Genomic DNA, 27,152 nt, shown 5'->3' with positions numbered 1-27,152 from the left:
TATGCATTCAGGAACATTAGAGAAATATGTTTTTACTGTAAAGATGACAGAAATGTCTAGCATTCTGTGTACAAAATTACTTTGTAGAGTTTCTGCGAGGCTAAAAAAAGTTACCTTCTGTTTCTTGCTTTTTTTCTCTGTCTCTGCAATTATTCAATTTATTCTTTGATTTTATTCTTTAATTATCTATCTACTCTCAATTTTCTTCTCTCTCTCTTTCCTTTTTCTTGTCTTCCAGTTTTGACTGTACTAACACCATTGCTGGTTTGCTACTCTTAGAGTGTTACCTTCTCCCAGTATCTGTACTTGGCCATCAGACACTATGAGGAGGCTGGCTTTTCGAGGTGCTGGTTGTACTCTGGTAAATCTGGTAAATTATTGATTGTATGTGCACCATTCTCTCCATACCTCTGCTTTAGGCTTTTGCGTTTCTTTATCCTAACTGTTAATTATTCCTGCTTTATTCATCTCATTTGTGTCCTTGAAATTAATTCTATCTCTAACATAAACGCTTTAAAGTGGTTGTGTTGTGCTGCCGTACCTTGTAAATAAACTGAATGCTTCCTAGAAGAAATTCCTTGATTTGGTTGGAAAATGGGTATAGGCTGAGATTGACGGATCTATTCTGTCTTCAGCCTTTGAGACAGCTGCAAATAAAGATGTTTTTATGATGCTCTCACTGGAAATTGGGAAAGAGCCAGCAACTTGTTCCATAAATCACCATAGTTGCTGGATGGTGGTTATTAATTTGTCACTGTTTGTGTTGAAAAATAGAAAACTATGGCTAAAAAAGGGGGTGGATTTTTTTCCTTGTTGATGGTTGAGCCATTCCTCTTACAGAGTGGGAGTGGTAGGTCACATGATGGTTCAGACCCTTTTTTGGCTTGAATCTAAGACAAGATATTCAGAAGCTGCTTGAATTTTAGTTTGTAATTTCTTTTCTTTGTGTTTTTTGGTTGGTTTGTTGTTTGTTTGTTTGGTTGGTTTTTTTTAATTTGATGTGGAATGATGTGCTTTTGCACCAGAACTGAGCACTTGTCTCTGTACAGCTCTTTCCTTTAAAACAGTGGTTCTTGCTTAGTTATCATGCGTGGCATGAAGTATCAAAATGTAGACAGTTTAAGAACATATCCTAGTAAGAGCTGCTAAATTCATCTTCATCACTGTGAGCCCTAGGCTTTCTGACATAGCTGTCATTAGTGACTATAGCACTGCAGGGCTATTTTGATTTCCCTTTACTCTTGCCAATTTTCAAAAAGCTGGTGTTTAGATATATGGCTGAACTGAACTGTAGTATAAAACAAACGTATGTGACTCATCCTAAAGCATTGTTAGCTTTATAGGTAGCTCTCACCAGAGACTTTGGATGCAATGCCATGAGTTTAAGAACAGTTCTCTTCATTATAGAAGAAGTTGGATTCAATGGGTTCCAAGAGGCGAAGAGCTACCTCACCTTCCAGCAGCGTCAGCGGAGGAGACTTTGAGGACGGCCACCACTCCACGAATATACCAGGCCCAAGCAGAAAGAGGAGGAGACTTTCCAATCTCCCAACTGTAGATCCTGTTAGTACCCTCTTACTATGACAGTTTTTTCCCTGGGGATATTGTATCCTGGTCTGGGAAATGCTGGATTGTGAAATGGATGATCGTACATGGCACATATACATTGTCCCTGAATCTGTTGCTGACTTATCTAAGCTTTGTTTAGGGTCTCATTCAGCTTTGGCTTGTTCTTGTCTCCCTGGTTTCATCTTTTTCTTTCCTATTTTTCCTTTTACTGAATCTCTTTTTTTGCTGATGATTTTAGCAGATGGAAAGATGTTGGAGAAGGAGCTGAAATCATAACATGCAGAAGTTGAGAGCAGTGTCTGAATAGCAAATGCAGAGAGAGATAAGTGGGGAATGGCACAGGCAGTGATTGCTGAAGTGTACAATGTCTCTGTTATGCCTTTGAGTTAGCAGTCTAATTTTAACTGATTGCAGGGCAGAAGAACCCCTGCCGTTGTTTTAGATGTCTGTAACTCAGAGAAAGTTGTACTGAATTAATTTACATTTTGGGTGTTTTACTTAGAATTATCATTAAAAGAAAGCTCCCCTATGTTAAGAAAAATAAATTAAAATTTTGCAATACCTGGCATACTTGTCAGGTGTCGTACTAGTGTATGAGATGGACCAATTTCTTCACACTTTTGCTTTAGAGCAGGCTATGGATTGACAGCTTGTCTTTCCCTTTATAAGCAGGCTTTGATTTGTTACTTCCTTAAAATTTTCTCGTTTTTCATTACTTTATTGTTTTTGAATTTTAGATTGCTGTATGCCATGAACTTTACAACACCATCAGAGATTACAAAGATGAACAGGGCAGGCTCCTTTGTGAGCTTTTCATTAGGGCACCAAAGCGAAGGTAAGGCTGTGGTTCTGGTTAAGCCTTGAACCTGAGATTTAATCAAGGAGTAAGTGGATATTGAGGAATACTTCAGCATTAAGACCTGGATCACACCAGCATTTGATCCAAGTATTTGATGTAATTATTCAATGGGATGTGCTCACACTGGTGCCCTTTTTCAGTCAAAAAAGTATATGCTGAATGAATTTAGAATGTTTCCTATATGATACCTGCCTAAAACATCTATGTCTTTGACTATAAAATGTTCCACATGAGTGGTGGAATGTAATCCTAAGGGCATATCTTGGGAAGATTAATAGAAATGACCCTTGAAAATGCAGTAGATTAAGATAAAATTCAGTCTCTTACTTTAAATCAGAAAACTGAGGATGATAACAGAACATGTAATAAAGTAAGCCTACTAATAGACTGCTCTCTAGATCTTTTAGCTGGAACAAAAATGTATCGGAACTTACTTTGTTTTATTTAGTCCGAGACATGTACAAACTTTAGTGCTGTGCTTTGGTTTTACTGCTTGGAATATGTAATGGAATAATGCCTGTTTTGTTGCCATTGCAACAGAAATCAGCCAGATTATTATGAAGTGGTTTCTCAGCCAATTGATTTAATGAAAATCCAACAAAAACTGAAGATGGAGGAATATGATGATGTGAATGTGCTGACTGCTGATTTTCAGCTTCTCTTTAACAACGCAAAGGCTTACTATAAGGTGAGAAAAAGACATATAAAGGCTCAAATTCATCGTAAAATTGGTAGACTTATGTTCAGATTCTTCCTTGGCTTGGCCAAAAATATTTTTCAGTTTAGCCCTTACTATTGGTAAGAGAAGAGCACACATTGCAGTTATTTACATATATTTCTGTAGGGTTGAATGTACCTTTGTAAGATGTCCTACTATAGCAATTTTTCTGTGGAAAACTGTAAAATAATGTGAGGACTGTCTTCATGTAGTTTTCCAAAGGAGAGAAAGCAAAAATAGAGATGTAAACTGAGAAAAATATTATTCTGTCAAAGCCTTCCCATTTTACAACACAGTCTCTGTGTGGAATAGAAAAAGATTATTTTTTTCCCAAAATGAAGGGTTTATAAATAACAGCAAGCATACAGTAGGAGTGTTAAATCTTTCTCTTCCGTTGGCCACTGGTCACAGTCAGGGATGATAGCTTGTGCATGTGTGTGACAACGTATTTCATCAAGGGCGCAACCCCTATGGCTGTGCTCCCAAATGTTAGGTGTTAATAGTTTTTGTTGCAGTTGCGTAAGGAAGTGGGAAAAAATCGGATTAATCTCGTTTAATGGGAGGCTATGTTAAATACATAAAGCAGTGAAATTCCATGTAGTGACTGAGATGATACAGCAAATCTAAAACTGCTAATAATACCTTTCATATATCTTTGACTTTGGAGATGATCCAAGTGACTGCTTTCTGAATAACCCAACCAGTGTAACCAGGTGACATTTAGAAAAGCAATGTTTATTTTGTTTATGTGTGTGTGTATGTGTGTAGCTTTTTGAAAAAACAAATCGGATTTATGGATTAATGCATGTTGCACATTCTGGTTACAGTAGAAAAAGTACAAAGATTTCCAAATCCTTTGTGTGCTCCTAAAGCTTTGCAAGGCACTTGCTGGTTAATGTTGGCTTTTTCATGATTTCTACATGAGGGATAAGGACTTGATGGCAGGAAGGAGTGACTAAAGTATTATAAAACACGTGCTGCCTTTGCATACAGATTAGTGGACTCAAAATTATGCCTGTATCATAAACATCTTGTGTGTAGAATAGAAATAGGTAGCCATCATTCTAGGATGAAAGAATGTTGGCATTTCCAGAGAAATATGGAGCTGTGAGCTGGAGGTATGGCACACAAATATAACCTCTTCTTTTTTCATCTTTCACCTTACTCACGCAGTTCCAATGATACATACAAAACATGGATGGGTGATTCATTTTCAAAGTCTTTATTGCAGCAGGTGTTTTATTTGCAGTACAAGATTAGAATGGAAACCTTTTGGTTTTCTAGTATTTTGGTTCGTCTTACACTTTTGATCATTTTGCATTAATATAGAAGGAAGCAGACTAGTAGAGCAGAATACCCGTTAAATCTGTTCCTCATAATTAACACCTGGTCTAATGTCTTGAGAATATTTAAGTCAAATACAGTAAGCTTAGGAATAGTTCTCATGTTGATTTCTCATTGGTATTACAAGCTGTCAGAGGTCAAGCGAGTGAACTAAAAAGAGCATAATTGGCATAATAAGTTTTTTATGCCTGAAATAGAGGTTAAGTGACAGAGAAAAGGAAAAGAAAAATATGAAATAGTGGAAATGCAGTCTTTTTTCTGGGTAATGTTACTACCAGCTGTCACTACCAACTCTGTATTTACAAAACTTATTGCTGACTCGTTTCTAGCTCTTCCAGAAGTTGTACTTAGATGTGTACCCAGGTGGTAGCATGTTGTCGAGTTCTTTGGAATTTCATACTTAATGCTGAGTTATGGACAAGTGTAAATCATTGCAGGGCATTCAAAGATGTTGGCACATTTATTAGCATTCTTCTGTAGATACTGATTTTCAAGTACTACACAATGGCAGCAGTGTTGGCTTAAATCACATTTCTGGCATACTGATGTTTGGTCTATTTTAAATATCAGTAGTGTTATGCTGCAACAAAACTAATGATTTTTCCAAATTCATCTAATAGGCTTGTCTGAGCCTCAACCCAAATAATTTTATTGTCAAGTTTTCCTAAAGACTTAGATGCTTTGGAGTGGTAGAGGTTGTATTTTATAGTGCTTCTTGTGATTCTTAACATTGCCATTGAAGAACAACTGAAGCGGGAATTTTCCAGGTTTTTATTACCTATCTAATGCATTTAAACCTTTCAGATAACGATTTCTAGATTTCCTTCAGATAAGAACAATCTGAATTTTGAGAAGAATCTTTGATTTCTTTTTGCAGCCTGATTCTCCTGAATATAAAGCTGCCTGCAAATTATGGGAGTTGTACTTGCGCACAAAAAATGAATTTGTTCAGAAAGGTGATGCTGAGGAGGATGACGAAGATGAGGAAGGACATGACAATCAAGGCGCAAATTCTGAATTAGTAAGTGTGGGCATGACAGCTGCAGTTGGAGAAAGCCATGGCTGTGTGTACGTCAGCTGCCTCTGAGAGGGAGACTGGCCTCCATATATGAAACAGCATTAAGTCTTTTTGTAGTTAAATTATGCCCCAAAAGGTGTTTCTTATACAAGTTTATTAGTTAATAATTTCACAGCATTGTATGTGTGTTTCACTTTTTCCTAGCAAAAAGGGTTATGAGGTTTTCTTATATGGATAAAACATGGTTCTGGTTTGTTGAAACTAATATGATGTGTGCTTGATACCATGCCAACACTGGGGTTTGATGCAAGCAAGCTTCACGTCTGATGACAGCGTTTTCCAGTGTGTGTTCCCTGCAGTTAGTGCAGCTGTTCCTGGAGTGTTTTATAAGCCAGATATGATGATAGGAAGTTCGGGCTTCTCTGTTTTTTGTAATGTTGGGATGCATGTTTTCATTCATGTTGACAACCAAGTCTGTTCTAGCAATGTGTAATGTATGCCTGGCAGTCTGCGGTGTAAATGTGAAATTAGTTTTCTCATGTTCTTTACCTAAATCCGTAAACAATTGGCAGTCTGCGGTGTAAATGTGAAATTAAAGTTTTCTCATGTTCTTTACCTAAATCCATAAACAATGTTGTTTCCAAAAGTTACATCCATGTTTTGTAGCTGATGTTTTCTGTCTTTGAAAAGTAAGTTAATGTATTTCAGTGCAACTTGAATCACTCCTCTATGGCTGCTATTAAAATTTCTTGTGATTTTTCATTTCTTGTATTAGTCATCTCCAGGTTACCTGAAGGAAATTCTTGAACAGCTTCTTGAAGCAATAGCTGTTGCCACAAATCCATCAGGACGCCTCATAAGTGAACTGTTTCAGAAACTTCCTTCTAAAGTGGTGGGTGTTTTAATATCGGTTGTGTTCTAAGTTGGAAACCTGGACATGTGTATATGTTATACACTATGATGAGCACACTCAGGATGCAGTTCTTTGTTACTGCCTCATCAGGGGCAAACTCTAGCTGTTTTTAGAGCTTTCCTCCCATCTTTTCTCCTGCCCACTTGTTCCCAGCCCTTCGTTGCAGATTGGGGCTTGCCCTGTTCTGCCAGTTTAGGAAATAGGGATTTTTTTGGTGCAGAGTTTTTAATCTTTTAAAATAGGTCTGATTTCACTGTTCTGTTTCAGGGTGTAACAAGTTTAACCAGCAAAATAGATACTCTGAAGACCATCAGCACATATTTGGGTTGCAGGCAGAACCTTTATGTCAGTTTATTGATGAATTATAACACAAATTGAAGCCTAGTGCTATGTTTATGAAGTTTACACTGTTCTTATCTGCAATTCATCTAATAGCTCATTCTATAAGCTTTGTGACTGTTTATAGTAATGTATAAATTATTTTTCTTTTCCAGCAATATCCAGATTATTATGCAATAATAAAGGAGCCCATAGATCTTAAAACTATTGCCCAAAGGATACAGGTACAGTATGAGCATATTAATGTGTCATAGTATAGTCTTGTTTAACAGTAAGCATTCTGAAATTGTTAGAAGCCAAAGTTTATGGTGGCAGGAAGGGCAGTGTGTTTTTCCTCTGCTACTTAAAAATCTGCACACTATGCTGATTTAACATTCTGTCCTGGGTTAATGCTGCAGAAGTAGCTGTGTTGAAGATCAAGCATTGTAAATGGTAGTGTGCTGGCACTGAGCCTGAGAATCTTGGGTTCCTTGATGTTTAATGGTTTAAAGTAGTTCCTTGGCAAGTACTGCTAGTGTAAAACATTGAGATACTGAAGCTTGGCCATGCATTATCATCACCTACTTTTGTTCTAGTGCTATAAATAGGCATTTTGTACTGATGCATTTGTCATCTTACTTCTGCAGTAATTTTAAGTATTGTTCTGTAGTATAATATTTTGTATAATAGTGAGGGATAGCACATAGACTAATTAACTAAAGAATAAAGCCTTCAACATTAAGGTAATCTAATGTATTAAGTATTTTTTTCAGTCTTTTACTTAACAATTGTAAGCACTACAAGAACTTAGCACTTATGTTTGTTACTTTCTTTTTTGATTACTTTTTCTAGATACTTGTCTATTCTCTTAATAAATATGTGCCTGTTTTTTTATAAATGCTCCTTTTAGTCTATATGAATTCTCTTTGCTTTTCACTGTTGACTTAGTTCTCATACTGTCAGAAGATTGCCACTTTAACCAGCTCTGGTTTTTGTTGTATAGAATGGAACTTATAAAAGCATTCATGCGATGGCCAAGGATATAGATCTTCTGGCAAAGAATGCCAAAACCTACAATGAGCCTGGATCACAAGTATTCAAGGTTGTTCGTAGTTTGGTTTGAGTTCAGATTTTCTTTACTACTTTCTGGGCTGATTGATCCTTAAATTAATCTTTTGCATAAGACCCTAAATACTCTGCTTACATTTTAAAAAAAAAAGTAGCTATTAGTGGCTTTTCCTTTTTTTTATATTGCTTTCTCTGGGCTGATTGATCCTTAAATTAATCTTTTGCATAAGACCCTAAATACTCTGCTTACATTTAAAAAAAAAAATAGCTATTAGTGGCTTTTCCTTTTTTTTACATTGCTTTCAGTATAATTGGGGTATATGTAATTTTTTTTTCTTGAAATATATGATTTTTTTTCAATTAAATTTAGTCTGGGGGAATGAGTTACCTGACTTCTTTGGAGGAATGGAGGATCCCTGTAGTTGTGATTGAAGTTGAAATGGCTGAAACTACAGTTTCAAGTGATAGTGGTAGTACTCAGCTGTTACCTTTTTCCAGATTTCAGGAACTGTTTATGGTTCTCATCATAAGCTTGAAAACTGGAGCCATGCCTTCTTTGCCTATTTTTTGAGGATCCTCTTCCTTTTAGCCCTATTTTTGTGATCAAATTACACCTCCTGTCTTTTTCGTACTTAGTTCACCAGTATTTTGTGCACAAATTACACATTGCTGTTTCCATGTACTCTGGAAGTAAGAGAATTTCAGTGTGAAACTATTCCTTTGTGTGCTCGGTTTTTAAGGGCTTTGCAGTATGTATAATGTTATTATGTAAGTGATTCTTGGACTTTGACGATTGTACTTCTGTTTGGATTGTGGTTTCAGGTCCTACTGACATTACTCACCCTTGTAACCTCACTCAAAACTTGTAATCTCTGTTTTTTTTAACTGTTACTCTGTCAGTCCACAGATGTAGAATAGGAGAGAGCAAGCATTGTAAAGCTTGGTAATGGCAGTAGCTTTTTGATTGCAAAGGCACAGAAACTCATGCTTGTTTAGTTCGAAGTTTTTACAGGCTACTGTGGCTGTGTTTCAGGCAGACTTTGTTCTGTTCTTCATTTCTGATGCAAAGTTGTTTTATATCTAAATCTAAAAACCCCTTAAGTTTTTGTTTTAGATTTTTAGATAGATGGATATACCTGACTATAACATTCTTCACTTTCAACATTAAACAAAAAAAATTATTTTAATTGACAGGATGCGAATGCGATTAAAAAAATATTTAATATGAAAAAGGCTGAAATTGAACACAGTGAGTTGGCCAAGTCAAGTCTCCGAATCAGGTACTGCAAATAGAGTTCTTTTGATAAATTCGTGTATAAATCTCTATAGACATTCCTTTGATTTTACTATACTGCAAATAGAGTTCTTTTGATAAATTCATATATAAATCTCTATAGACATTCCTTTAATTTTACTGTGGAGAATATAGTGGGACATAATTGCTTGAAAAATTTGCTTATTTTTGTTTTAAAAGTTATGAATTGTAAAATAGTTTTTGGAAGGAAATTTTTTGTTTAAATTCTTCTGTACTGAAATATTTCCATGATGTACTTGATTGTGAAAAACAGTGTCAGTGGATCTTCTACAACTTAAGCTATGGCGACGTCCACCATATGTGTTTGTAAGTTGTAACAGGAAAGGAACAGTGAGGAACACGGTGCTTTGCTGTGTTTTGCTTTATGAAAATACTGGATATTCTTGAACCTCGTTAACTGGAACATAATAGCTCACAGTTAATTAGGTAGGGGCAGAAACAGGAACAAGACATCAGGCAACAGATACTTAGAGGGAAGTCCCCATTATATAGACTCTCATTTGAAAACCAATTTCTAGCTGTGAAAAGAGGTGCAGGACACTGAAGATTATTAATTAGTGAAGCATATATTTGAACAGGCAGGTATAAAACCCTGTTGATAGCTCTCTTTGTTTCATGGAATGATTTTATTTAAGAAGCAGCATTTTCCTCCTGTGAAAATCCATGGTGTACAGAGAAGTGATGCAGTCATTTCAGATTTTCTTATCTGAAATGCAGTTAGATTTATTCTTGTATAAACTTTTTACTTACAAGTAACACTCAAAAGTAGGTTTAGATATTATTTGCCAGTATGAGCTGTGTCATTTATCTAAAAGTCATCCAAGGTATTAGCAAAGTCCTTACAAGGTGAACTATCTTTATGTATTTGAGCTGTTTACTGGTATTTGATGCTGGAAAATAGCGCCTGTCCTTTCCTGCAGAGGTTTGTATGGTACAACTGAGAACACTAGCACTCCCTTACTTTACAGAAAGGCAGTTTAAATTAGTTTGTTGTCTGAAAAATATGTAGATGGTGTCAATGTTGAAAAGTACTGCCTAGGATTATTATGTGTGAAAGAAATGGAAGATACCTGATTGATGTTTACTATTTGTTGCTTAGAGATACTCAGCCTGTGTAGTGGTTTTTCTGTTTCATTTGTTCAGCGTTAACATGCTTCCCGTGTTTGGATGAATCATTGTTGGAGCATATAAAAATATAAAAGCAGAAATACTGTTAGAGAGTAATTCCTGACACATATTTTAATAATTTTCCTTCTTAAAAGTATGTGTAGTGCCAGAACACCGTGATTCTACAGGCACTGAATATACGTATGTGTTTGCTTTGCAGTAACTAGAATTACATCTAGGCACAGAGGTTTTCTATTTAAATTGTGATTTTATTGTATTTTTCCTCACTGTGTTGGCCATTGATAAAGCTCAGGATGTCACAAATGTGTGTCATGTTTAATTTTGAGGCTTAACTGTTTTTCTTCAAAACAAAGCTGTTTGCATAAGAAGGGATGACAGATAAATCACACTGATATTTGTTAGCTGAATTCCTCTCTTGCACTGCCAACCCATTTCCACTTCTCAGCTGCCTCATTCTGGATGTTCTCTTATGTACTGTGCTCTCAACAGACCTGCAAATCCTGAAGTAAGCTGAATGTCAGAATAATTGACAGCTTCCTTCTTTGTTTCTCTAACTTGGCAAAAAAAAATTATAAATGTTTGTAATGCCTGAAGCAGACTACAATAATGATGGCCTGAATGCAAAAAAATTTGGGGTGAGAGAAAAGTATCATGAAAACCAAGCCATCCACCTGCTATTCTGCATGTCACTGGTTGCTTTTTTAATTGTTCCTTTTTTGTTTCTTTTTATTGTTATTCTTTTTTTTTGTTTGTTTGTTTCTGCTGAATCTGCATCACAATCATTATTTTTTAATTTAAATTCCTAACTGCTTAATTGTCTCCAAGGGATGTCTCCTTTATCTATTGTGGATTTTGATAAAACACCCCCATAAGTTCATTTAAAGTTAATTTACTGTATTTTTCTTCTGAATTTACATCTGGTTTTCTTTGTCATTGATGGATCAGACTCAAATTCATCATAACGCTACTAACCTGAGTTCTACAGACGTGTTGCCTCTGTGTTAAGAATCATGCTTTTCTATCACAGAGTTTGTTGTATCCTTTGTCATACTAAATTGCTCTTTGTCAGTGCATTTAACTGTCCTCCCTTAAATAAAGTGACAATAAAGCTGCTTGACAATATGCACTGTCAAGCAACTTCACAGTGATTTTGTGAAGTATTGGTAAAACACGATTGAATCTGTATGATTAGCTTTATCTGGATGCTAAGGAACATTTTGTTGGCTGCTTTCACTGCTGTTGTAGGCTGAGCTGTGTGTATAGCTATTAATCCTCAATCTAAATGTTGCCTTCCTCTGACTTTTTAAACAAAATCAATATTAATGCTGAAGCACTAAATGTATCTTAGTATTGCTTTACTTTTGGCTTTAAAACATTTTATGTCTGTCTCTGACCCTTTTGGCTGATCTATCAAAGTAATTCTGTAAAAAGCTTTATCCTTGCTGTGTCTTTTCTTGGGTCTAAGGTGGGCCTCTTTTTTTCCTCTTTCCTTGGCTTGTCTCTTCTGCCTTAAGGACTCCATCAAATTTGACTGCTTCCAAGCTGACAGGTCCTTCCTCACAGGGTAAAGGCAGTGTTGGTGATGAGAGGAATTCTTCTAACAAATATTATCGGTAAGTAAATCATGGACTTGGAGGAAAAGCTGGGTCGTCGTCATGCGGAAATACTAAAATTATTTTTTTTTTCTTTAGTTGAGGATGCTCTTCAATATTTGAGTCAATATTTCAGTCAAATATCTACTAAGAATGATTTAATAAGCTACTTTGCTGCAATTACTCTTCCATGTTTGATTTTGTTTAACGTTTCAAAACACCTGTTGGGAAATACTCTGTATGCAATTATTTCCTTAGAAGTGTTCTGAAGAACAATATGTTAAGCTTCATTACAAAATAAAGCAGGTGAAAAATAACATGGAAAAGTGTTGTAAACCTAGAAAAATTATATTTAGAGACTCAAAAGAATAAGTAGGACTAAATAATTAAGAGATGGATGATGGAAACCAGTGAAGCCTGTAAAAATAAACTGTTGCATTTGGGATGTATTTGTGGCAAACTTGCAGGGTAGACTGGATTACTGCAGACTTTCTGGTTTGTTCTTTCGGTCATCAGTTGAGAATTTCTGTACCTAGCAGAGTTCTCATGTCTACAGTCAGTGGGTTATTGTCTTGAAACCGTACTAATCCTGGCTAATTCCTTGCGTGTATGCTCTGAAACTGGTCATTTTAAGCAACCCATCTGCTTTTTCCCAGTCAGGGCAAAGTTGAGCCCATTGCTGGAGGTCCCTGAAGAGCTGACCTAGTAGAAAAGCAGAATGTCAGGCATAGTTTATGGTGTAGGTGTGAAATGCTGTGACCCAGGTTTGGGACAAAAGGGAGGAAGAGACGGGTGCTGAAGAAGTCTTGGTGAGACCATAGCCAGTGTGGGTACTGATTTACTCCACCTAGGAAGCTGCTTCACATACAGGCACTCTGTGTGCTGAAAATGGCTAAGGTGGGGATGGGGGAGTGAGAGAAGGTAGCACAACAGTTTACTGTATGCTGAATTCCTGCAGGTAGACAAATATCTATAAAACAAGATCAAATAACAAAGTTATTAATTGGGAGGAACTTGTTATCAACCCCCTTCTCCCTGAGTAATTCAAATGCTGAAGTATTCAAGATAGGACAGTAGATAAGATAGCTTGAACTCTAGCTTTCCAATTGTGTGTCCAGTTTTTCAGTTTGATGGACCGCCTCTTAAAATACAGGCAGACTCATGGGTTGTTAACAGTTTCTCTTGTTAAGGGCTTCGGTCTTTTCTTGCATAGTCATGTCTGTATTCCTGATAACGTAGGCGACAGTCATGAGCTTCATTTGTTTACTTACACACTCTGCGTGACTGTTAACCATTAACATTATACCTTTCTAAAATTGAACGTTTTTTTCTTTTTTATAGTAACAAAAGATCAGCCCAAGGGGATCGCTTGTCAGCAATAACCATGGCATTGCAATATGGATCAGAAAGTGATGAGGATGCAGCTTTGGCTGGTAGGAACTGAAATGCAGTTTCTCTATTTAATTAAAATATTTGGAATAAGCAAAACTGTAGCACTCCTGATGCATTCAAATATCTTCATTTCAAAAATATTTTGCAGTGTTTCCAAACTCAGCATGTAGTTCTGTTAAATCAAATCCCTGTTTCCTCTAAGTACGAATTTATGAATGTATAGCTGGTAAGATAGGGTAGGCCAAACTTGCTTGTGTGTTTTGAATTTAGTGTGTGTGTGTTTCCAAGTATACTTATCCAAGCTTTAGGAAACTCTTGCTTGTTTTTATTCCTTCTGATATGAAACAGAAGAGGAGACACTGGAGAAGACATTGGGTGCTTCTTGCAGTAAAAGAGATTTACAGTGCTGCAATTGTTTGAGAGAAATCTCATTTACACTTACTCGCACTGGCTTGTTCTCTCTTGCTCTCTTGTACCATTGCGTCTTCTAAGTACCTGTTAGGTTGGTTTTTTTTTTAAGGTGAAGATAATCTAGATGAGGTATAAGGATAGATAAATGTTAGAACTTAATTTAGAAATATCTGGTCTAGCCTAGCAGTCATGAAATCTTGTACGAAGGCTCATGTTAAAACAAAAGCACATGAAAATGCATGCCTTCATACAGCATCCTTAGTTTCATAATAAGCATGCTTTAGCATTATACTATAAACATATATACCATCATATATGCATTATATCGGATATTTCAGTATTGGTCATAAATTGTTATAGGTTGTCTTTTAAGTTAGCCTGTCTTGATAGTTACATTCTCAGTAACTTGCATTCATCTCAGAGCAGGCTTCTGAAATGTTTTGTACGTATACTGTTGTTTTATTTTTTGTTTACATTATTTCTGTATTGATGTGAAATGATATATCTCTTCAATATGTATTTTTTCGGCATTTATTTCACACGTGGTAATTGAACTGTGCTCACCACTGTTTTCTAGTGGATGGATATGCTGTAGAATTTTTCGATCATTTTAGATTTTGCTGGAAGCATAAGCATTTTTATTCCTGGTTACCCCAGAGTTCAGTTATTGCTTCAGAGCAGCTGCTTTCTGGGAGGTGTGAGGAGTATTTATTAGCTTGGTTCAGCATGATTGTTAGCTGCTATTTTTGCAAATTGCAATTCTGTAAAAACACATGGCTTTTTATGTCTTCATGTGACTTAAATTCTTGAACTGATTTAACCCCTTTCAAGAACCACCTTTACCATGGACATTATTGTCATTTTCATGGGGCCTTTTGTATGCATCTGAGATTTTTGCCTTGCTGCTGTTGAAGCTCTCCTATTTTTATTGCGTTCACATAAGGGGCAATGTCACCCTTAAGATTTTCTGTCCCTCCAACATACTACATGGCCATCCCTATGCTTTCAGTCTGCGGATGAAAAAGGATTTTCATTTAAACCAAGTGGTCTTTTTATTAGTTGCTGTGGTATCTCATCTTTTTTCCTTCCTCTAACATGCATTAAAATAAATGAGAACTAGGCTGCATGACAGAACATTAAGAGAACTTTCTCCTTCTTGATACAGAGAACTAAATCTTTGTGAGCTTCTTTGATTGTAGCAGTTGCCTAAGCAATGAACGATATCTGTTTTCAACTTGGAGTTTTTCCTCACAGTTTCGGAGGGTGTCATGGTATGATGGAGCTTGTAGATTTCCAGCTCAAATGTACTAGGACATGAGCAGCTTCTGCAGCTCCGTTGCTTCTCACTATAAATCTATAAAGGCAGGCATAGATGGTCATTGTGTATTACTTGTAAGTATTTCATTTTGTAAACAAAGCTATTTTATTTATTTTTATTTCATTTATAAATGTTTTAAGACTGGATGCTGCTTTCGGGTTTACTGGCGTTCAAGAAGCATGTTGATGTGGTGCTTCGGGACATGGTTTAGTGCGTTAGGTGGTGTTGGGTTGACGGTTGGACATCATGATCCTTGAGGTCTTTTCCAGCCTTAATGATTCTATGATCTATCTTCAGTTAGACTTTGAGCATTCACTCTTATTAAGGTGCTTTGGGACCACAAAGGAGACAGTGTTTAAAGCAAATCATTTACTGGATAAAGACTGATTTTCTTCCCTGTACATTCAAATACTCTTTTCTCTCCCTGCTCTTTTTCTACCTCATCGTTGAGTAAGAGTACATGAATATGATATATATATTTACATCTGATAATAAAGCTTGGTTCCAGTTGTAAATTAGAGGGCTTCCTCCTTTTGCAGTGAAGTCAATTTAATATCACTCCATTATTAAGCTGTCCCTTCAGTCACTGTGGTATGGAATGAACAGCAGGAAATACATTTTTGTCTGGGACGGTTGAATAGCGTATATTTAGTGGTTATGGTTTACTCCATTTGTTTTTGGTTGTGGGTTTTTTTTCCCCTGTATCTGCTAACTGTAGTTGTCGTAACAGCTGTGTGAAAGGGGAATAACTGTCTGTTACTCTCTACTGCCAGATTGTGCTCGGTGGGGATATGGGGCCTGGTGCTACTGCATGCTATAGAACCTACAGTCTTGCGTGAGATTTGTTTGTTCTATAGCAAAATATGGATTTTTCTGTCTTCTGATCTGAATAGTACATTCTTCTTCAGTTCTTAAGATAAGGGGTTTCATATTAGGAGAACACTATCGTTTTGTGAATGTGTAAGAATATATAATGTTTGACACATCACTTGTAAGGAACATACACATCACAATGAAAATGTTTATAGCTGTATTACAATATTATGTAAACACTTTCCTTTTAGCGCCTGTTTAATTGAGTTTGATGTTTATTTTAAGGAATGCCTTGTGTTCTAATACAAAGGAAGTACATTTCTTGTTTAGGGTATTAAACTGCTTTGTTGCTGGCTGACACATGTCAGAGAACAGTAATATATTTGACTGGTTTCTTATTTTTCTCTTTCATGAAAACAAGTTCTGCTTTTTCTATTCTGTTTCTTGCTTTTTGTTGAAGCACTTGGAATGGAACTGTTTGAGTAAACAAAACCAAAGTCACTATTTTGCTGCATAATCTGTTTTGGAGACTTACTTTACCTGATAGCATTCTATTAGCCGTTAACATTTATCTCCATGTTCAGGTTGATGTGTTAGGTCCAGGAAAACACAGTGCTACCTCCAATCTTTTTTTTCTACCTGAGTTATTCTGTCCAGCTCCTGCTTTGAAGGCTACTATGTAGTGGATGCTAGGCCATTAAGTGATGCTGATTGGCATATAGCTACATAATTGGGATCATTCTGAGTGTCTTCCCTGAATCAGTAATGTATGCCTTCCTAATGTGTTTGCCCAGCTACTGATGTCTGCTTGTGTTTTAGCTTGCATCTAACTTGTCTGGTAGATCTCGTACATCACATACTCTCATAGACCTGCAATGTCAGACTGCAGAGGAAAAATGATAGTACTATATTGTTATGCACTCAGTGTCCCCTGGCTTTGTTATCATTTCCACATATCTTTACTGAACTTGGATAGAAAGCTTGAAACATTGCCAGCCTCCACTGAGCAGTAATGAAAATGCCAGCTGGAAACTTGGCGTGAGTGTTACAGAACTGTCTTGTGTAACTGAATTACCCAGTGTGTCATCTGCCAAGCTTTCCTTCAGACTGTAACTCGTGAGGGGTGAATAATTTAACTCTAGTACGTGCAAAACCACATAAATTTTATGTTATGCCTGTCTGCAAAGTACAAATTATACCATTTGTGTTACTGAGAAACATTGGTCATTTATTGCTTCCCATCCTGTATTTCCAGTACCAGTGGCTTTTAATTTCTTTTGTGTTTCTGTTGCTCATATAATGTTTTTCCTAATTTTATCTGCAGTAAATGTTAGTTCTTCATAGACTCTCATTCATACTAATCCTGAAGTGTAATATATGCTTCATAGAGATAACTGGGAAGGTTAACTATAAATTTGTAAATAGTTTATTATAAAGTATTTATGGTAATTATATAGTAATTCTAAAATATTTATTTCTCCTTCATTTTGCTGCATGTATTAGAGGTGTACCTTAAGGTTACAGTGCCATTTTTTCTGCTAAACCTTTTGTATTGAGCTGTGACTAATATGGTGCAAAGGATTATAGAAGTTTTGAAGTCACCTTTTTGATATATATATATGCAAAAATTCATTTTTAATTCATGCAGTTTGCTTAACTAGCTACGCACCTGTGAAAATTCCAGACACTGTTTGTCAGTTTGTATTCTTGTAGTGAGCTCTTGTCAGATAGCAGAATGGCAGTAGTTCAGTATGCAAGTATACGTGGCAAAAATACCAGTATTAATGGTTCGATGGGTAAATAAGGATGTAGCTGGTTTATAGGTAGTGTGTGGTTGAGTAGTCCTGTGAGGTAGACTCTCATATGAACACTTCTCAGCACTGCTGTATGTAGGTGCCGAGGATATATTACCAGTGAGAGAACTGAAGTCTTGTCTGGTAAAAAAGCTTGCAATACCTAGATAAAGTGCTTTTTTGTCAGCTTGAGGATCATGAGATATACTTTTTTATGTCCTTTTCTGAGGTGTGAATCTGACTGCCAGACAGAGTCAGACCCTCACTTGAGGGACTACTTTTTCTTCTGGTTTACATCTTTATCGATTTGAAAAGTCAACCAAAAAACCCACTGTGAGTTGTCCTGCTGAGCTTTCAATTTTTTCTTTGTCTCTGTGCAGCTGCTGCTCGTTATGAAGAAGGCGAATCCGAAGCAGAGAGCATTACTTCCTTCATGGACACTTCTAATCCTCTTTATCAGCTCTATGACACAGTTAGAAGTTGCCGAAATAATCAGGGTCAGCTCATATCTGAACCTTTTTTCCACTTGCCCTCCAAGAAAAAGTATCCTGATTATTATCAGCAGATTAAAGCACCTATTTCATTGCAGCAAATCAGGTAAGAAAACAGAATGCAAACTATGTCTTGTGGGAAACTATTCAAGGGTTTCTTTTAATTCCAGAATCCTGTCTTGTGGTCAACTTGTTGATACCTAATGCAGTGTATACCATCTTTCCTCTATATTTGGTTGCTTCTTGTTTCGACTCAGTCTGCAACGGTCTTTTCATCGTCTTTTATAGATGGCTGTTGTTTGGTTTATTTTCCATGGAGTTTCATTTGTAATGTGCCTGCAAAGTTGCCATATCAATATTTCTGAAGGCTCGATGGGCAGCAGAGTTGGGGTTTGTCAGAACTCTCATTATTCTCTTTACCTGACCCTGATGGCTTGGTTACCTCTTACTGCCATGATTTTTAAATTAGTAGTCTTCAGCAATCTGAATTGTAGACAGAGAGTTGCAATTACGTTCCTTTTGTCTAGGTCACAGTATAACTCTGGAGAGTAACTATTTCCATTCGTGGTGTAGCTAGTCTGGACTGCAGTAAGCTGTGCACTGCTTATAGATCGGTGAGCCGTGAAAGGTTCTTCACCTGGCGGAGCACAGTTGGATTAAAAGCCTGAGTAAAAGAAGTGAGCAATATCTTTCCTTAGCAGACCGAGATAAGCTAACACGATGGATATATGTCCGGGTTCTGAGGGCATTAATAGGCCTCAAAGGCACTGACCAGTCTTGGGCGGCCCTGGCCTCCTGCCCAGTGGCCCCAGTCCCTGCCTGAGCTACACTGCAGAAGTGCTCATCCTCCAGCTTTAGTGAGCGAGGACTGGACCCTAACACTGTTCATGTGTTCATAACCCACTCGAATACATAGGTCTGTAAATTTTCGTTATACCATAATATGATCTTCTAGACTTGGTATAATTGTTGAATAAGTAACGAAGTTTTACAAACACACTTATCAGAGGGTGTTTTGCATGTGGTGGGGAATAAGGATGGAGCTGCCACGCTGGCAGTCTATCCATCAGTGGCTTTAAAGCATTTTTTCTTATATCTTAGTACAGCTGGTGGCTTGGCAAAGAAAGTGTCTTGTATTGAACAACGCACAAAATGTACTTGATGGGGAAAAAAAGAAGGTGAAATTGAGAAAAACCATTGACAGTTGTCAGGGAGCTTTTTGTCAGAATGTACTGAAGAGTATCAGCTCAAATTATGTATAAATAGATTTAATTAGGAGAGACCTTCCATTAAAAATATACTTGATATCAGTTCTAGGACAAATAATTTGCTGTAGGGAGGTGGCTGCATTTCTGCTTTCCTTACAGTGTAGGCAGGTTGCATCTGGCTATGTGAGCAGTACAGAAATTGCACGCAGATGCATGAAGAGCTGTAGAAAAAAAAATGACTTATTGCCTGAGAGCTTAGAAAATAAAAAGAGACAGACAGTTTCTTTAGAAATAGTGTTTGTAGCTCACAAGTACAGTACAGTATTTATAATAGTCCAACTTCATTTAGCAAATTCTGAAATTCAACTGTTCTTTAAATTACCACATAATCTTCACTTTTTACTCTACCTAAAAAGCCTTGAAGTCATGTATATGTGTAATTAATTGATGTGCTTTAGGGGAAGCTGAAGCTGGTGTGGTTTTACTGATATTGAAAATATGTCTTTAGGGATTCAAAACTGCCACTCATTAGAAGTGGAGGTTTTTTGTGGATTTTTTTTTTTTTGATGGTGGGGTGTTCTGTGGTTTTTTGGGGTTTTTTTTGAGGTGTACATACAAAGCACATATCTTCTGTTCACAGATTGGGACAGCAAAGTTAACTGTCCTAGTGAAAAGCTGAAGGTGTTGGAGTAAAGCCTTTTTTTTTCCTGGCTCACATCTGTTTCACTTTGGCATCTGGCTGCCTAGGCTATGATGCCAGACTGAACTGTGAAATATGTGGCTGTTGCAGATTTTACAGCTAGTCGTATTTCAGGAGTCTGCATGTGTTAAATGCAGGAAAATCCTTATAAAGTAATATGTGATTTCTAGAGGGTATGGGTATGTTTTGTTTTAATGAGATGTGCATTATACCTATCCCAGCCTCTCAGTCACTTTATGAGCATTATGAACCTCAGTCACTTGAGCTGAGTGCTGATCCTGAGCTGATTAGCTCCTCCTGATGGCTTTAGTTTCCTTCTGACTTGCTCTTTACAGAGTCACAGAATAGTTGAGGTTGGGAGACCATCAAGTCCAACCCCTGAGTCACCCAGAGCCAGTTGCCCAGGGCTATATCCAGTCAATTTTTGAATATCTCCACAGATGGAGACTCCACAACATCCCCAGGGTTTGACCACCCTTGCAGTGTAAAAAGAAAAAAAAAAAAAAAGGTTTTTTTTGTGTTTTTTCCTTGTGTTCAGCTGAAATTTTGTGTGTTTCATGGCAATGTTGGTTTGGGCTTAGTGGCATTATGAAACCTGTAACCTACCTTTTAAACTATTTTCTTCATTTTGCAAAGTTCCTTATGTTAAGAAGGATATTCTTCCAAGTTTCATGCTTTCAGGCACAATTAAATCACCATAAATCATTTCATAGAAATTTCTCTTCAATTCTAGCGTATAAAGTTTAGTTTGTAGTATGTTGGTGGTCACTTGCTGTTGAATAGAGCCATGGATTTGGTTAGTTTTAGCCTCCCTTTGCAAAATAAATTGATGTTTATAAAATCTTTCCAAGATTGGTGAGATGGGGTTTTTTTAAAATTTATTGTGAAACTGCGTCTCATACTGTAAATCCAGAAAAGGCATGATACTTTCTACTGAATTTGAGTATAATAAATCTGTTCAAAGTACTTCTGTGAATAACCTTCTTAATTAATCATCCTATTGTTTGCTGATGACAAGTGCATTGAAGAGGTAAGGGGTTATTTGCAGAGGAGACCAGGATTACTTTTATGCCTGTGCATTGTTCGTTCTTTGTGTGTGTGGTTGGATTAATCTTTCCTAACCATATGGGCTAAGTCTTGATTTTCACTTTTGTTGTCAGGCCTTTCATGAATTCAGCTGTAGGTTGTTTGCTTAAAATCAGATGGGCTGCAACTTGCTTATTTGGTTGTGGATAAATAAATGCTGATAGAAGCAAGATTTTATCCTGGTTAGATAGTTTGGATGATAGCTCATCCTTCCTTTTTAAGACAATGGTTTTTTGTCTTTTGGCTCTAGGTTAAGATTTAGAGGAGTAAGATATAATTAATCAGATTTTCTTAACTTGTGAGCTGCTGTGGTCCTCACCTTCTCCATCAGCTTAAGGATTTTTTTGTTCTACAGGGTCATGAGAGAGCAGAGAATCAGTGCGCATAGAATGATATATTTAAGACTAATGGCAACTTCATATGTTTTTTCTGCTTTTTGGTGCTTCATGGTATAGACTGCTGCATTGTAATGTGCGTAGGTCACTGCCTAAATACAAGCAGATGAAGCTAGCGTGGGATACCAAAGCTACGCGAGTAAGTGGTGTATTTTTAGATGAAGCATGTGATAGTGGTGTTCTGGGGTCTGCGTGAGTTACTTCTGTGCCTCTGGGAGGAGAGGTAAAGTAAATCCCAGATTTGTTAGTGTCAAGTGGCTTGGGATCTGCTGATATGAAGAGTCACCAGTTTGTCTTACTGTACCATGAAGTCATACAGGACCAATTTAAAATTGTCTTTTTGTAAAAAGAAAATAGTCGCAGGTAGGATATATTCCCTAGGAAACACTGTTGCCTCGCTTGTTCTGCCTGTAGCTTGCTTTGAATTTGTTCTGCTTCAGAGGATGACAAGTTTCCCCTTTCCTCAGTTTGATAAAACTGGCACCTAAACATATGGAATTTGATTGAGCAGGATCAATTTATTTATAATATCATGCTGACAGCGTTACGTCATGGTTTCTGAACTTACATGTAATAAGATAAGGCTTTAAGATCTCAGGAGGATGGTCGTTGATGTTGAGTTTTTTAGCCAGTGTAATCCTAGACCTTCAGTGATTCTTTCAGGGCATTGCTTTTTTCTTCCCCCTCTGCCATGCTGACATTAGTACGGTTTTAAGTTGGGTACAGAATAACTCTGAATAAAGAGGAGTAGTACAAAGTGGCAGTAGGGAGAAGCATTTTGAATTGAAGAAGCAGTACTTCAATTTAGATGTAGTCCTTTGGATTACTCTTTCAGAAAGCTGAACCCAGACCTCATGCAGCAGCAATCAAAATATGAACTTGCAATTCTATAATTCTAATGTATTAAATTAATGGGAAGTCTAGAAACTTTTACAGTTTTGTTCTTCCTGCTGTTCAGTCTCTCAAAGCTCGTTTTAGTTCTCTGGAAGTGCACAAGAATGTTTATAAACTACATGCTACTAATATTTAAGCAAAATTTGAGCCAATTTTTTTTCATGCACACTTGCTTACTTGCAAGAGGATGAACTGCGGAGTAGATCTGAAGAGGACTTTATCCCAGCTGGGCAGTTACGGTTTCTGAAGCATGATTCCTTGTCCTCTAGCAATTGTCTTTCAGTAAAGAACATTGAGACATTTTAGGTGTTTGTCTTAAGTATTTAATAGGCAGTTGTGGTAGTCTTCACTTTGTTAAATGCTCTGTTAGAACCTAATTCTGCAAATCTGTCAGTAGAGTTGTCACTTGGAAACAAATTGTGCTGATGCCGTCTGCATCCAAAGGGAGAAAAAAGTCTGTTGGTCGGTATTTCTCTCCAATACTGCTCCTTAACTGATTTGTACGCAGGACTTGCTTTTTAAATTTTTTTATGTTTTTAATCTCTAAAGTAGTTTAGCTGACTTGGGCACCTTTTTCTAAAGAGGCAGAATTGCCTTTAGACATTATTTTTGTTTTCCATTAATCCTTTGAAAGTTTGAATCTACTTTATAAACATTTGTAATAACATCAGAAACAGGGAAATTACTGCTTGTTTGCACACTTAATTACCCTGTGTGCCACGACAAATTAGAATGTTCTTAATTCTGTTTTGAAAAAGTGAAAACTCACTTTTGATGTTTTTGATGAATACAGGCTTATTATTTGGGTTTTTTGATGCAAGTTTTTTAAGCCTTTCTACTCTGTGCTTTCTTGAGTATTCTCTTAATGACATATTAGCTTTTGTAACACCAGCAAGTGTTTATGTGCTGAAGTCCTCTAATGGCTTGGCAGTGTTTTTGTTGAGAATTAATGACATACATTTTACTCTGTAGATTTTGCTTTCTGTACCAGAGAGTGTTCAGATTGGCTGGAGAAGAGATAAGGTGGCCTGTAGTGTTTGTTACCAGACAGTGGCAAGAGCATGAAATAGCCTCACTGTTTACATCCTCAGTATTTGTGAGTGTATGCAACCTACGGCAAAATAATCCTGAATTTAGTGGGCTTTTTATTTTAACTTTTAAAATACCAGTCACATATTCTTTACATATGCAAATAATTGTTGCTGCAGTTTTACAAGGAGAAATGGAGGCTGACTTTGCCTTTTCTTCCTGGCAATTTAAGTGGTACCCAAACTCTTTGATTTTGGGGTGTGTGTGTTTGGGTTTTTATTCTTCTTCTTATTATTATTATTTTTTTTTTTTTACTAATCTAATGAAAATTATATCGGTAACTTGCCTTTTTTGGAATGGCAGAGTGAAGCTGACAGGAAAACTTTTGTTTCAGTTTGAAACATTAAAAATAGTGTAAAAAGTAATGCATAAAGGTTTGCAAGACACTGATGTCTTAAAGTCTTAAAGATACATGAACCTAAAATGGTTTGTTTTAAATGAGAGCATCGACAGGTAATTTTCTCCACATCTTACATTTAGGATATTTGTCCAAAATGTCTTGCTTTTCTCATAGTCATTGTGGACATACTAGTTCTTCAGATCTGAAATAAATGAAGAAGAAATATGCTACATTTCAGTAAGGCACGTGCAGCTGCCATTCTGGCAACATGCAGTTAGGTGGATGTTTCCTGCAAAATATATTTCCATCACAACAGCTTTATGGACACATGTGCACTTCTCAGTAATTTTTATAGCAGTTGCAGCTCTGTGCCACGTGTAATCCAACCATGGCTTCCTCGGCTGACCAGTGAAGTGTCCTGTTTAACTCAAGTTGAACACTTTTACTCTTTGTTTTCTGGTTCAGCTGTCAAGTCACATTGGCAGGTAAGGTTTGGGACTAAAAGATATTGTATTATGTCGTATTATATTGTATTCATTTTGTGGTAGTGCTTGTGCTCCATTAGGCAGGTTCACATTCACCTAGGTGCTGTAGACCCAGACTAGGCTTAAAGGTGGTGAGCAGGTTCAAAGGTGGTGTGTAACCAGTGGATGGGACAGGCAGGCGGCTCAGGAAGGAGGTGTGAAAGAGGATGACCACGTTTCGCCGTTGTGGTAGGATTTGGGGTTTTTTTGTTGTCGTTGCAGGTTACTATTTTCTGTTGTGTTTGTGGAAGGTTTAAAAAGGTTGGCTAGAACTTTCACCACTTGTGCGAGAAAATATGGGAAAACACAAGTTATTGGCAGACTTAGTGCACTGGTTCATCTGTTCAGCATATGAAAAATGACCTTTTCTGTTGTTAGTCCTTTTCTTACTATTTTAATGTGAAGCACGCTTCTACGGGTGACACAAATCAATACCAGGTGATTTTAAGAGAAGGCAAAAATTGGAAGGAATTAGTATGAGAGGTATTGGGCGCTTTGATTCTCACTGAAGATGAGTGGAATCGATGTTGTGTAGGCAAGGCAGCGTTTGTGACTGTGCAGAGCTAACCCGTTGCATTGACATCACACCCAGGCCCTATGGGTCACAGCTGCCTCGTCCGTGCCACATCTCATCTGAGTATGAAAATAGGACTTCAGTCTGCACAGCTTTCAAGAGGGCATCTTTAAGAGGAGATATGTTTCCCTAATATAGTTACAAATGGAACATGTTACTGCAGCATCAGAAAAAGAAAACACATTCCTGTAATTAGAGCTCTTTGGACATTGATTTATTGTTAAAGTGAAAATGTTAAAGAACTGTATTATAATGTGTAACTTGTGAAATATCTGATTGGTATTTCTCTTTTGCAGAACCAAACTGAAGAACCATGAATATGAAACTTTAGATCAGTTGGAGGCTGATCTGAACTTGATGTTTGAAAATGCCAAGCGCTACAATGTTCCCAATTCTGCCATCTATAAAAGAGTACTGAAAATGCAGCAGGTTATGCAGGTAAGTGGATTAGAACAATCGAAAGAATCTAATTCACACATGAAGGTATTTCCCTAATGAATGTTTTTCCAAACTAATTTTTAACTAGACCTGTATTTGCAGTAGTATTTTCTTGCTTAGGGGGAAATATGGGAATGGAGAGCATCACAGAGTGATTTTTCTTCAGCACACATGCCGCCTTCTGTGGTTTCTTTTGATCCCTTTTATTCCTTACTGTGACTCTTAACCCAATGAAGTGGTGAGAAAATTGATAGTGTGGGGTTTTTCTAGGGTTTGCAGGTAATTGGAGGATACTAAAACACTTCAGATTTCATGAAGTGTTCCAGCTAAGTGCAGTCTGAAATGGCATTGTTTTCAGATTGATTCCTCAAAAACTTTTCTGATGGTTGAAAAGAGTTAGACTACTGTTTTGTGTCAGTCAACTTGTATTAAATAAATCACTGGAAATATTTTGATGGTGGTTTAGTCTCAAAACCTGTGGTTACATCTTTCTTTGTACGTCTGATCTGTTCTGTTGTTTAATATTGTTCTGCAAGTGTCCAGCAGTGAGTTTGGCTTCAAGGATTTCTTCTTTTTTTCAGGCAAAGAAGAAGGAGCTTGCTAGGAGAGACGACATTGAGGATGGGGACAGTATGATTTCTTCTGCTACATCTGATACTGGAAGCTCAAAAAGGAAAAGGTATGCACTTCTGTAATTCCGGCAGACCATTACATTGCTGCATCTTTTAGTTGTTAAAGAGAATATTAAGCTATGGTTTAAAGCATTTGTGTAAAGATTTGTAATTATGAAACTTAACCTCATTAAGTGTTGGTTCTAATTAACTCAAAACTATTTGCTGACTTTATTTTTCTTTTTTGGCATATCAGTTGGCAGTTGTCAACATAACTTCAGTTCTGTAAGCAGCATGGACACTGTAGTTGCACTGAATTAGGTACTTTTGTTAATGGATTTCAGGATTTTTATTTGTGTTTTATTTTTTTAGCCTCATGTGGACTGTCTTCACAGGTTGTTAGCGATTCTTTCTTCTTTTCTACTCTTCTCCAATATATGACTATATATGTAATTTGGGTAGCAATTTCAGAATACATTGAAGTTAACACTGTAGTTGAATGAATTTTTTTAAAGTTTATAGTATTACTCTACAAATATTTTTATTTGGTAAAGATAATTTTTTTACCATAAATGACAAATGGTGTAAATATTTCCATTTTCCATGACCTGAACTCTGCTTGAGGAGCTTTCATCATTAATGTTAGAGGACTGTTTCCTTCTCTCTTCTGAATTTGCACTGTTCAGTTACTTACCCGTCAGCAACTGGGGAGAAGAGCGTATTTGACAAATAGATAAACTGAGTATTATAGATTGATTATTTTGGATACTGCAAAGTAAACAAAATTCACAGTGATTTAAAATGTACTCTTGTAGTGAGGCAATAATGATGGTTTATAGAAAGTATTCGTTAACAGTGATAGCTGTTGTGTAATTAACATTAATGACGTATTTCACTCCAACATGCGCTGGTTTCTCTAGTCTGCCTCGTGGTATCTTTTGAAATGACTTCCAATGTCTGATAATATTATTGCAATAGTAGTAACTGCTGGTGTAAAACTGTAGTTCAACATCTTTGGTGTTGCTGGTGACCTTTGACTTCCTGTATTTTCAGTTGTTTTTGTAAAAGTGACGACAGTTGTGGGGGGAGGAAGGGAATAAAGTAGAGCATCAGCAATGATTCACTTAAGAGCAATCAAATAAGTGCAACAATGTACACTTGTAAAAAAAAAAAATCTCCAGAGAGAAAATGTTGACATGGATTTAGGAGGTGGTACAATCTAGAGATGCTAGG

General features: G+C 36.8%; 1 protein-coding gene across 2 annotated transcripts in view; it reads left to right on the top strand.

Annotated features, from left to right (window-relative positions):
* The first annotated feature begins 1,422 nt into the window (after nt 1–1,422).
* Nucleotides 1,423–27,152, top strand: part of PBRM1 (polybromo 1) — a 56,478-nt gene continuing 30,748 nt past the window's right edge. Inside the window, exons 1-13 of one of the 2 annotated variants that reach the window (XM_010077556.1) lie at nt 1,423–1,563; nt 2,307–2,404; nt 2,969–3,116; nt 5,368–5,511; nt 6,284–6,400; nt 6,916–6,984; nt 7,743–7,841; nt 9,002–9,087; nt 11,765–11,863; nt 13,184–13,275; nt 17,950–18,166; nt 25,167–25,308; nt 25,890–25,987. In XM_010077556.1, the coding sequence (XP_010075858.1) occupies nt 1,423–1,563; nt 2,307–2,404; nt 2,969–3,116; nt 5,368–5,511; nt 6,284–6,400; nt 6,916–6,984; nt 7,743–7,841; nt 9,002–9,087; nt 11,765–11,863; nt 13,184–13,275; nt 17,950–18,166; nt 25,167–25,308; nt 25,890–25,987 (1,550 nt within the window). The remainder of the gene's footprint in view (nt 1,564–2,306; nt 2,405–2,968; nt 3,117–5,367; nt 5,512–6,283; nt 6,401–6,915; nt 6,985–7,742; nt 7,842–9,001; nt 9,088–11,764; nt 11,864–13,183; nt 13,276–17,949; nt 18,167–25,166; nt 25,309–25,889; nt 25,988–27,152) is intronic. The other variant, XM_010077555.1, reaches the window with a different exon arrangement.

This window comes from Pterocles gutturalis, unplaced genomic scaffold (genome assembly GCF_000699245.1).
Source record: "Pterocles gutturalis isolate BGI_N339 unplaced genomic scaffold, ASM69924v1 scaffold793, whole genome shotgun sequence".
NCBI lineage: Eukaryota > Metazoa > Chordata > Aves > Pterocliformes > Pteroclidae > Pterocles > Pterocles gutturalis.
Note: the sequence above shows the minus strand (reverse complement) of the source record. Positions and strands in the feature narration are given on the sequence as shown.